The sequence below is a fragment of the Drosophila nasuta genome, chromosome 3, assembly GCF_023558535.2.
Source record: "Drosophila nasuta strain 15112-1781.00 chromosome 3, ASM2355853v1, whole genome shotgun sequence".
NCBI classification, from domain to species: domain Eukaryota; kingdom Metazoa; phylum Arthropoda; class Insecta; order Diptera; family Drosophilidae; genus Drosophila; species Drosophila nasuta.
This window is the reverse complement of record NC_083457.1, coordinates 1748626-1761073: the sequence shown is the minus strand read 5'-3', so window position 1 is coordinate 1761073 and position 12448 is coordinate 1748626. Positions and strand designations below refer to the sequence as shown.

The following is a 12448-nucleotide window of genomic DNA, read 5'->3' as shown; positions in this document are numbered from 1 at the left end:
ATGTCGACATCGAAATATTTAGGCTAGTCACACTGTAAACAAGTAAAAAAGTTAGAGTGTGCTCGACTGTGAGACACACGCTTCTCATTTTCAACACGAGTATAACTAATTAAATATACCGAGAAAATACAAAAATATACCGAATTCTATATTTTGAATATCCATGTACAATCGAAATATACCATAGAGATCAACATATACGAGATTGTAAGCCAAAGCACCTAAGCCCCGTTTGCAGTAGGCGTTATTTGTCATACAAAAGTATTTAAAATCTTCAACAATTTTGATCTGATCGCAGTCAAATTTACCGGAATCAATAATAATCATACGAACGGACAGACGGACATGGCAATATCGTCTTGGCTTTTGACGTTCATCAAGAATATATGTATGTGCATACTTATAGGGTTAGAGCTACTTCCTTCTGCCTGTTAAATACATTTCCTGCAGGCACATAGATATAATACTCTTCTACCCTACGGGTAGCGGGTATAAGAAATCATTAAGTGGCATACCTTTTATGTTACACTTAACAGTCACTCAATAAAGAGAAAATCAAACAAACATTAACAAGAAAAATATTCGAAACATATTTATTTAGTATGTGATTAGGAATAAAGGGTAGAACTTTGTATACTGGGTTGGGCTACCCTTACAATGTAAATATTATATGTTGTCTTATAAAGCGGTTCAAAGCGCCACCAATGTTGAATCTTAAAGATTTTAATCACTCATTACATTATACAGCTAATAAGCAAGAATTGCATTCATCAGATATAGAATATTAAACTGATTTTAGTCCGAATACAAATTTCTTCCAAAATAATAATAAATCGCCACTAATTTAATACACGGACATTCACTTATGTGGCACATCCGAAAGGAAGTCGATTTATGCGGAGTAGAATTGCCACTTAGCAGCGTTCTCTTAAGGGATGGGGAAAAATGTAGTATCCACAAGTGGGATGCTCGGATTCGGGAAAACTCGTTGGCCTATGACCGGTTACATGAGTTTCATTTAATCAAATGTTTGCGTATTTTGCGGACTTTTAAGTGCAAACACTCGTGTGGCAATCATGCCCAGTGACAGCTACTACACACTGCAGATATACTATACGAAGAAATAACCTAGTCTTTTCATTAAGCAGTCTATTAGGGCAAAGTCACAAGTACACGAGCTATATGTATGTGAGTTTGTGGGCAAATAATCCACAAGACGATGGTGTATGAAGGAAAAACTGAGGTATGATAGTGAGTGCAGTTGAAATTGGCAAACAACGAAAAGCCAACACAAATCGTTGTTCGCCAATTGCCGCACACAAAAGTCATGTGTTAGCAGCAGCGAAGGGCGTAGCTAAACGAGGAGGAGGGGCACACACACACTCAGGTGTGTAATTGCAATTCGAATTGGTCAAGTGTAACAATGTAAAGACGCCAATGCAGTGACAGAGCAGCGACAGCAAAAGTACTGAACAACATACACATATACACACACTCACACACCCGGCGAACACACACAACTTAACATAGACAGACACACACCTGACACCTACACAAAGAAGCTGAACATAGACGCTGAAATCAATTGGATCTATGAACTTATGCAGCCAACACAACTGGAACTTTGTTGTCGGCCGCTCGAGGAACAAAATCAAATTGCAAATTGCAACCAAGTGTCACGTGCATGGACACATTTTTGGGGCCGTTGCCAGAACCGATACCGTTACCGTTACCATTGCCACTGCCGCTGCCGTTACTCCTGCCACTCCCCCTAGCCACCCGTTGCCTTTTAGCAGTCGGTAATGTCGTGACATTTGGGCGCGCTTGGCCTCACAACGGCTAAGGTTATTGCAATCGCCGCCAAGGCAATCAATGTCGGAGACATGAACTCCCAAAGTGCATGTGTTATAGTCGCACAAAAGCTCATACACACACAAACACAAACACCACATACACGTACATATTCAGACTCGCACACATGCACGATGAAGCTACACATGCACCTGTGTCATGCTGCACTTTTCGCTGCTCCTTTCCGGGGTGGTAACCATTCATTATGTTGACCACGCTGTCACATTTGCTACGTGACATTTTGCTAACTGCCCGAAAAGAGCGACAGAGAGAGAAAGAGAGTGAGAGAGAGAGAGAGAGAGAGAGAGAGAAAGAAAGGGGGCGAGAACTGAAGCATTGTCAACTGCAAATGCAACCTTACACGTTTCTCCCCTTCAACATTGTGCCTTCTCTTGGAGCACAAGACGAACAAGTACGAAAACTTTACAGAGCTGCTTACGTTTTGGAACTGCATCAATTGCGATCACGCAATACGTGATTTGATTACAGTGGATCACAGCTTATTTATGCAAAAGAAATCATATAACAAATTATAGATAATACATTTATTTGGATATAAGCAAGATAAGATATTGTTTTACATTAAAATGTTGTATTCTGTTTCTTACAGTAATTTTTTGCGTTGTTAATAAGTTTAAGTATAAAGGATGAAATTTACCTTGTATTGTTTATTAAAGCACGCATTCTAATAAAGCGTTTAATCAATTACAAATAAATATATATATATATATATTATTTATAGCATATGGTTGCTGGCTTATTGTTTTAAAATTAACGCGTATAATACTTTTAGCTAAAATTGAGTAAAGCAATCTGGGGATCATTTAATTGTGACTGGACTTTTTTTCTTACTGGTTTTTTATACTTTGCATTTTGGACTTTGTTTTGCATTTGGTCCAAAATCAAGTTTAATATATGTATGTATCCATGTATGTATGTAGTGCAGTATAGGAAGAACTGATCGAATCACTGGTTATACTAATAATAATTTTAGAGTGTAATAAATTCAATAATAACAAGAAAGAAAGCTACAGTCGGGTGTACTCGACTGTGTGATACCCGCTACCCATTTTGAATAAAAGCAATATATTTTGCGGTATTATTCTGAAATCTAGGTGTTCATACGGACAGACGGACAGACGGACAAACACACAGACGGACAGACGGAAAGACGGACATGGCTAGATCGTCTCGGCTGTTGACGCTGATCAAGAATATATATACTTTATAGGGTCGGAGATGCCTCCTTTTACCTGTTACATACATTTCCTGTCGGCACAAAGTTATAATACCCTTCTACCCTATGGGTAGCGGCTATATAAAGTTGTGTTGAAAACGGTGTTAATTTAAAAGTGCATTGTACCCAAGAATCCAATTATCTGCAATACACTTACTCTCTTGCGTACATATATTTCGCAGTATCGAAAGTGATCAATGATTTCAGATGGAGTTAAAAACTTTGCCACAAGGTATATTTCTATTTAAGTATAAAAGGAGGGAAAAATGGTTCAAATAATCATTAAAATCATTAGAAATGCAAAAAAATATATTTACCAAATGACATTTATTTTTATAATTTGAAGGAGATATCATTTTTTCAAGTACCATATGCATGAAACAGCAATGAATACTCTGATCAGGGAATATTAAAAAATTGCAAAGTAAAGGTGCGATTAATAAATAAATGCTGGACTGAAGAGTTTTTTCTTTATAGAGAAAGATGTTGAGACTTAGTTTAAGCAGCACATAAAACTTTTAGTGTAATTTTTCACATCTTCATTAAATTTGTGGGTGCTTCGATCATAATGTGCGCTTAGGGAACATGGGGCATCACTCCAATCGACTTTGGCATTCGGGAACACTAATCGGAGGCCACCAAGCACTCAACTGATACCAGAGAGCCATGCTCTCGTATTTCTGCAACCGCTCAAATTCTGCAGTATTTGGATTGACTGGACATTTTGGTGTAGGAGTTAGTTACTCAGCGAAACCATGTGATCTATGTAAGTATAAGTATGCTTTTGGCAGATTCGGTCAATCGAATAGCCATTACAATATATGTACCAAGTTATGGCAATGCTTCTCCGGGGCATTGAATTGCAGAGCTGGTTGGCCATCTTGTCTAGTTGGCTAGTTGCCTTTTGAGCTGTGTAACATTTGTATCGAGATTGTAGTATAGAGAATAGAGCTTCAAATTACAAGTAAATAAAGCGATGGACGAGCAGCACTCCACCCAACTGCCAACAACATCAGCAGCAGGAGCAGCAGCCCCATAGACAGAGTTGAGTTATGAACGTGCTGGGAACAGGAAGCGCAACGAATCGAAGCCTGAGGCAACAAAACACCCCTCAACCCAATTCAGAGCCAACACCGATCCGGGGAAGGTAAAGTAAATGTGCAAACATTTATTTATGTGCCAGCCATAGAGCACTTTAAAGCACTTCAATTGCCCTGATTCACACTGCACTGGCAAGGTGAGCGAGATGTGCAGGGCCCAGTGTAAGCTGCGAGGTGCGAGGCAGCAAGTTGGAGCAGTAGCTGGAGCTGCGAGTTACAAGCTCTATGCTCTTCTCTAACCCAAACAAATGCTCTTTGAGTGGACGTTGGACAACGCTTACAAATGACACTAGTCGAGCCTCTACAGATGCCAGTTTCAATGTCTGTCCGTTAGCTTGGCTGTCTGTCTGTCAGTCTGTATGTCTGCCTGGCAGGTAGTTTTGCCAATTCAAATTTCACATTTGTCGGGAATTTGCAATTGCATTTTTGCCCTGCTTTGCCTCTGCGAGGCCCAAGCACAATCCCATAGCATTAATATTCCGGCGTGTGGCCCATGTGGTGAGTCCTATCCAGACTTTCAGCTGGTCGTTCATGTCTGCTGTCCCCCGTCTCGTCCCGAGCACATTTCACAGTAATCGAAAATGGAATTAAATGTTTTGCAAACACTTGGACGCGTTTGCCTTGCCGGAGCTAAACCAACAACAAGCAGGAACAACAACAACAGCAACAACAAAAAACTGGAGCAATACTGTCAGGATATAAATTAAATTTTATTGCCAACTTTGGTCCGCTTGCGCTGTAAATTGTGATGGATCTCCGCCATTTGGCCTGTATAGTTTTAACGCACATCCATGAATACATTCACATACACTCACATCTGCTGTTGCACTTGCCACATACGCTTACATATACATTAGTGTGCACACTGATGAATAACAATTACCCATGAAGTGAGTGCTGTGAATAAGTCCCATCTCATCGGAGCGAGTGTATTTCGCTTTCGCTGCTCATAGCGTTCAATTTAAATTCTATTTAACGTTACGTTTCGAAAATGGTTGAAATTGTAACGGCTGCTCAACGTTTCTCAATTAATCAATTGCAATATTGTTAGCCCAATTTCACACCATCCTTGATTCGAAACGAAACAACGTTACGACTATTTTTGCTGGTGCACTGTGACTTTTCAGTTTTAATGAGCTCTTGAGAGTTTCGCATTTTTTTTTTGTGTTACAGCAGTAACAGCTATAATTAACAAAAATGAGTTTCTTAATAAAAGAGGAGATAAAGAAAGAGAGAGAACACCATCTGCCGTGGAGACGTGTTGAAAGTCTAAGAAGACACATGAGTCCCGCCATGCCGAGGCACATTTGAAATGGATGCCGTCTGTGCAAAGGAACAACAGCAAATAAAATGTCGCCACTAAGTAGTGTTTTCGTTTTGTAAATGTTGTCCAATTCTTTTCTCTACCTTATATCCTACAATCAAATACGGAAATGGGTGTACAAGCGTCGTAAAGAATGACTTGCTTAACTGCGTTAAAGACTTGAGAAATTCATCTCATACTTGTTGAGTGAAATTTAAGTACAATGCTGTAAATAAATAACTAAAATTTAATGCGTTTTCAAATGTTAAACTTATTGCACAGGGTATGTGTTTAGTCGAGTTACATTGCCTTTGAATAGCATACTGCAGTGCTGGGGCACGATGTGTTGTTGCAGTTGGCGTTAAAAAAGCGGAAAATCGCAGCACATTTTTGCTTTTTAATTAAGCCCTCCATTTTTTATATGCCTTTCGAAAGCGACACGGCGTGATTCCGTGCGAGAAGTGCGAGAATAGTTTATTTTTCTACCAGAGCCCTCTGGCAAAAGTGCAAAGTGCAGAATGGCAAAAAAATAAAGTGCGTGCAAAACAGTCAGACCCAAGTGTAGAGGCAGAAGGGGAAATGTAACTGTTAACTCTGACCTTGTTGGCCAAATGAGACTGTAAAGAGCGTGCCAAAACTTTTTAAAATGGTCTAATTGAAGGGCACAGGAATGAGCATGTCAGCCACTAAGTAGGATTAATGACAATGGACTGCGTAGAACTCATTTAATGTAATTCAACGCATCTTTAGGTTGCTATGCATATTGTTGCAATAATGATATTTAAACCAATTAAGAAACCCACAGTCAAAAATGCTCGAATGTAAGACACTGATAACATTTTTGAAGAATCCAAAAATATGTTCGTATTATGCAAATTAACAGTTTTGCTTTGGTCAAATAAAGCTGTTCTTAATACAAAACAAACATTTAAATTGAACTATAATCTTAAGGTTAATCAGTTTACGCTAACGTTCACAGCTGATTAATTTAGTTTACTATATTCTATTTTCAACAAATTTCACGTTTATTACTCGATCATAACAAAATTTTAAAAATGAAAGTGCTCCAAACGGGGTATTAAACTTTTGTTAGCAAATGTTTGCAGTATTCATTAATGGTTATGATTCAATTTTTATTTTAGTAAGTAAGAAAGCTACAATCGAGTGTGCTAGACTATGAAATACCCTCAGAATAGCGTTTCACATAATGATATACTACTACAATTAAATACATAGAGAGCAAAATATACCAGATTGTTTACTAAAGCTATTAAGCAGGTAGATTTTTGTCGGCGTCACTGGACATTTCATTTCATTTCTTACTTCTTCTAAATTTTTTAAATTAAGAAGCATCTGTCAGCTTCTGGCTGGGACAATAAACAACATCTGTTTGATGCAACGGGTTAGGTAAAACACAAATAATAACATATATACGAGTATCGGCAAAATTTACTTCATCTGAGATATTTATATTTCTCAGGTAGCAGAGTACAGAACATTTTATGAAAATGTCGCTTAGGGAAGACAATTGACTAAAAAAACGAGTATATAGCGACGATTTCTTTATGTCGCTGGTCAGTCAGTATCGGTCTCGAGTGGTAAACAGACGTGTCGCTAAGAATATCGAAAAGTAACTTATTAATATCGGTAATTTGAATGAATACCACGATCACAAGAAGCAGCACGTAATTGACAGTGATATTGAACAATTGAAGAATTGTAAAAAAAAACAAACAGCGAGCTTGACAAGAGTTTATCAAGGTGCGTTTGGAATGAAGCTAAACTGGTTTTACAATCTCAATGACTCGATACTCCAACGTGACGGGACTATAGTTGACCAACTTGAATCCGAAAACCTTATAAAAGTCCACAAGCCATTCCTGAGGATTAGGCTGAGATTGTTTCAACTCCCTCCGCAGAGTCAATGCGAATTGACTTAACACAATTCTCTGCTGGATGATCAAATTGTGATCTGGAATTTGAGACTGCTCCAGAAGTTGCCGCATAAGCTGAAGCATTTCGTCCTGCTCACTTTGAGTCGCAAAGTCGCGCATGTTGCGTAGTCCGACAAAGACCAAGTTCACGTAGACGAAAGTGCGTCCATCCTCACATTGTTTCCTAACCGATGTGGGCGATACCTGGCAGAGATGTTGGCTTTCAAAGCGTAACAGTTTCGAATAGTGTATACTCCGCTGACTCTGGCAAAGACTGTATATGGCACAGCTCCCTTGATCCGTACAACAACTTCGAATGCGATTCCAGTCTGATTCATGCACTGCCTTGATTATTATTGTGGCCGCCTGACGTGCCCCAAACAGAAAGTCAAGTTCATCAAAGTTGGGTGCAAGCAAACGTTTCAGCTTCCACATGCAGTATCGAGAACGCAATTCATTGATCCACTGAACCAGAGCCAAGCGTACTCCGCGCCGACGAGGATTGTGATAACTTATCTTTCGCTGTTGAAGCCAGGCAGTGTTTGGATAACGAAGTAGATTATTGAATTTTCGTGGAGTTGAGATTGTAGAAAGTTGTGAGCACATAAACTTAACAAACATCTTTTCATAATATTAACTAATAGTGGCCGAAATATTTCTGAAAGCACTAGTGATTTACTTATTAGTGTTTTTTTGTAAACAGTGTAACAAATACAAAGGTGTATAGAATAAAAGAAATGACTTTTGAACCATAATGATAAGAAGTGAAAAGTGTGCTAACTAAATTGTGCAACTAAATCTTAAATCTATATAAGACTAGTAATAAAGCAAAACAGTGTGGTATTAATCTTGAAAATATACCAAATAATATACTATGTTAATCGATAATGTGTTATATAGATGAAGTTCAAAGTATACCACAAAAAAAAACAAACTGGATCTGCGTGAAAGCATTACAATTGCAAATTGTGGAAATAATTATAGAATTATAATTTGGGAATCAATTTACAAAATAAAATTGGAATCATAACTCAAGATTTCGTAACAAATTTCTAATAGAGAGCAAAGCAAAGAAAAAGCAAAGGATACCTTTCAGCAACTTACACTACTATTAACATTTTCTAACAATTTCTTTATACTATTTCCAGTTCAGCATGCCGACTGCCCGAATATTTATATTGCTTCTAATGACAGTAGGTGCGCTGTCTATAAACGATTCATTTCGATTGCCCGATGTATTCAGGCCAGAACACTATGAACTTCGTATTCTAACTCATATTAATGGACCTGATCACTTGCGTTTTGAAGGACAAGTAAAGATTAAGTTCAAAGTCAACGCTCACATTAACAATATCACGTTGCATTCCAAAAATTTAACCATTGATGAAACTCAAATAATAGTAACCTCGAGGTATGGAAACAACTGCATTGTTAAGTCTGAATTCGATGAGGATAAGGAGTTTTTCATTTTGCAACTTTGCGAGTTGCTTCAGGATGATGAGCACTATGAGTTAATGATTCCATTCGAGGGATTCTTGAATAACAATCAAAGTGGGTATTACTGGAGCTCGTTCAACAACACAAAGACCAATGAAACCAAGTGAGTATTTGATACATTTAAAAATTAAGTAATTACTAATTTTATTTTTCTTACAGTTATTTGGCTGTTACACAATTTTCCCCAACATTGGCAAGATTAGCCTTTCCCTGCTTCGATGAGCCTCATTTAAAAGCGACATTTAATATTACCTTGGGCTACCATAAGAGCTATATAGGGCAAAGCAATACACCCATTATCAAATGTGAAAAGCAGTAAGTGATTTTATATTTTTTATATATATTGTACAATTAGCAATAGTCAAACAGCGGAAACAACGTAAAGTTTTTTGAATAAGTTCGTTCGTTCATATTCAGTAAACCTAATCGTTCGTTTCGTTCGTTCGCTTTAGTTCCCGATATTGTTCGAAATATATTAATAAAATATATTAATAATTAATAATATTTCGTTTATCATTCGATTTCAATTATCGTTCGCTCCTTGACGATCTTGAGTCGTAAATTTTAAATCATCTTTATATATTTTTGTATATTTAATCCAGCTTTAACTCTGAAAATAGGAAACATAACAGAAAACGAAATTTAAAACGACTAAATAAAAAAGGAGAAAGTGAACAAGAACTAACTAAGGATCGAAAGTAAACAAGTCTACAACTAAAGAAGAACCAAGTAAAAAATAAAATTGAGCAACTCAATAAATAAGAAGGCTTCAGTTTGTTCACTTTACTAAATAGATAATTTAAATTCGATCTTTCTTGAACGAACCAACACTAATCTTTAATGTATTTTGTATTGCAGTGAAACGCTTGATGATTATATTTGGTGCCAGCATGAACCACTTTTCCGAACATCAACTTACCTGGTGGCCTACGCAGTACACAACTTAACCAGCTCTGATAAGCAAACGAGTGACACTGATAATAATGTAACTTTTACGAGCTGGCTTCAACCAGAAGTAGTTAAAGACGGTCACTTTCTTGCCAATTTCGCTCCAAAAGTGATAGTTTTTTTAGAGAACTTGTTCAAGTTTAGTTTTCCATTGCGAAAAGTGGATCAGTTGGCAGTGCCAACACATAAATTCTCTGCAATGGAGAATTGGGGACTCGTCACCTTCAAGCAGAGTAGATTTACGCACAACGATGACGAAGAGACACTGGAGAATAAGGAGAGCAAGGCCTCCACAGTTGGACACGAATATGCCCATCAGTGGTTTGGTAATTTGATAACCATGAGCTGGTGGAATGATCTTTGGCTGAAGGAAGGACCTTCTACGTATTTTGGCTACGCATCGCTTGATGCTCTCTTGCCAGATTGGGGCTCTGGAGAGCGGTATATTGCCAACGATTTGGCGACGTTTTTTCGTCAAGATGCCATCAACTCTTCAATAGCTATATCACGCGATGTTGACAATCCGGACAGCATTTTAAATCAGTTTTCCGAATATGTATATAGGAAGGGATCGCTGATAGTGCGCATGCTACACAAGCTACTGGGAGAAGATGTCTTCTTTTCGGGTATACGCAGCTATGTTCAAAATCATGCCTATTCAAATGTGTCTCAGTCTGATCTCTGGCAGTCAATGCAGGAAGCTGTGGATGCTAATGGTTCATTCGAGGATCTACGTATCGCCAGTGTTATGGACACCTGGACCAAGCAAGCGGGCTATCCACTTGTTAGCGTGACTCGAGACTACACAACTGGCAGAGTCAGCGTAAATCAGACTCGTTTTTGGCTACCTGATGAAGTGCAAGATTACCCAGAGCAATGTTGGTCGATTCCCCTTACCTTTGTAGCTCAACATCAGGCCAACTTTGAAGAAACACAACCTCAGTTTTGGCTAGATTGCCCTAACTCTGATCGAAATATAACGCTGCTGAAAAAGCCAGCAGCGGATGAATGGATCATGCTGAATCCCCAAGTAAATACCATCTATCGTGTGAACTATGATCTGAAGAATTGGCGTATGATCATTCAAACATTGAACTCAACGGAGAGTTTTAACGATATTCATGTGCTTAATCGAGCGCAGCTAATGGACGATCTTATGGCATTGGCCTGGAGTAATTTGCAAAGCTATGAGCTGGCATTTAGTATACTGGAGTATCTGCCACATGAAGATCAATATGTGCCTTGGAAAAGAATACTTGATGTGCTCGGCAAACACGGAGATTTATTGCATGAATCGCAGACTCCGATATTTAAAGTAAGTTGACGAAATGAGAAGTATAAAGGATATTGACTCTAGTTACAATACATTTATTTATTCAGGTATTTATGCAGAAGTTGATAGCTCCGCTATACGAGCGCTGCCCCACTCTAAGCTCCATTAACAAAGCGACTACTTCGATGCAAGAGGTTGCTTTATGTCGCTTGGCTTATGCTCAAGCCTGTCGTTATGGTGTGGAGAACTGCATTAGCGAAGCGCTCAAGCTAACTATTGAGGAAGTGCCTGCTAATTATCGCGATATTGTGTACAGTGCGAGCATTGAGTATGGCGATGAGCAGCAGTTTCAGATAATGCGGCAACGTTTCCAAAACTCGACTATCGAACCAATTCTGGATATGTGGGCAAGAGGTCTCGGTTGTACTCGTAACTTCACGCTGTTGGAACCGTTGCTAGATTATCTGTTGAAGGAGGCAGACAAAACTACAACTCCCTATTATATACAGGTCGTGTCATCGGCTTTAAGCCGCAAACATGTTGCTCTAGAGACTACAAATCACATCTTCCAACATGCTGGAATTCTCAAGTAAGTACTCAAATATTTATTGAACATAGTGATATAAAATCTGATCGTATTATTTGCATTACAGTGATAAATTTAGTGCTAAAAATATCAAAAGTTTACTCATGCTGATAATTGAGAAAGGATTAATTGCGCCTGGCGACAACAAATTGATGCAACTTATGACATACAAGAAATTTGAGGAAACTGTGAAAACTGCACATAATCTCATAAATGTTAATGAAGTTTGGAGAAAACAACGATCCGATGAATTTACACGAGTTTTAATAAAATATATTTAAAATAAAAGTTCATAACATATAGTATATAAAATCAGAAATGAGGAAGTAATCTATGCAACAAATGAATGGAATTGATGAGATTAAAGTTATTTGAGAAAGCTGTGGAAATTGCAGTTGATGTTCATGGTAATGAAGCTTGGCCAAAACAAATTTCAGATAAATTTACTAGATATTTAGTAAAATATATTTAAAATAAAAACCCATAGCTTACATAAATTATACAACATTTACAATACTGGGAAAACTAATTAATTACTCAACTACGATTGAGTCTACTTTCAGATATAAGGAACTCATCTATCTACAAATTGATGGAAATAATGAGCTTAATAAAATTTTGGGAACTTCTGAAAATTGCTAGAGATATCCGGGGTTTAATGGTGTTGAAGGTTAGCGTAGACAACATTCCGATAAATTTAAAATAAATAAACTTAACTT

The 12448-nt window shown here is 37.9% G+C and overlaps 2 protein-coding genes across 2 annotated transcripts; one reads left to right on the top strand and one right to left on the bottom strand.

The window, feature by feature from the left end:
• Positions 1-6988: 6988 nt before the first annotated feature.
• LOC132792130 (glutamyl aminopeptidase) lies at positions 6989-12190 on the top strand. Its single transcript, XM_060801376.1, has 6 exons — positions 6989-7252; positions 8574-9025; positions 9082-9237; positions 9781-11185; positions 11251-11732; positions 11797-12190. The coding sequence occupies exons 2-6, from the start codon at positions 8580-8582 to the stop codon at positions 12008-12010; spliced, it is 2703 nt and encodes a 900-aa protein (XP_060657359.1). The 5' UTR covers positions 6989-7252; positions 8574-8579; the 3' UTR covers positions 12011-12190.
• LOC132793048 (uncharacterized) lies at positions 7270-8046 on the bottom strand. Its single transcript, XM_060802645.1, has one exon. The coding sequence runs from the start codon at positions 8044-8046 to the stop codon at positions 7270-7272; it is 777 nt and encodes a 258-aa protein (XP_060658628.1).
• Positions 12191-12448: the final 258 nt, after the last annotated feature.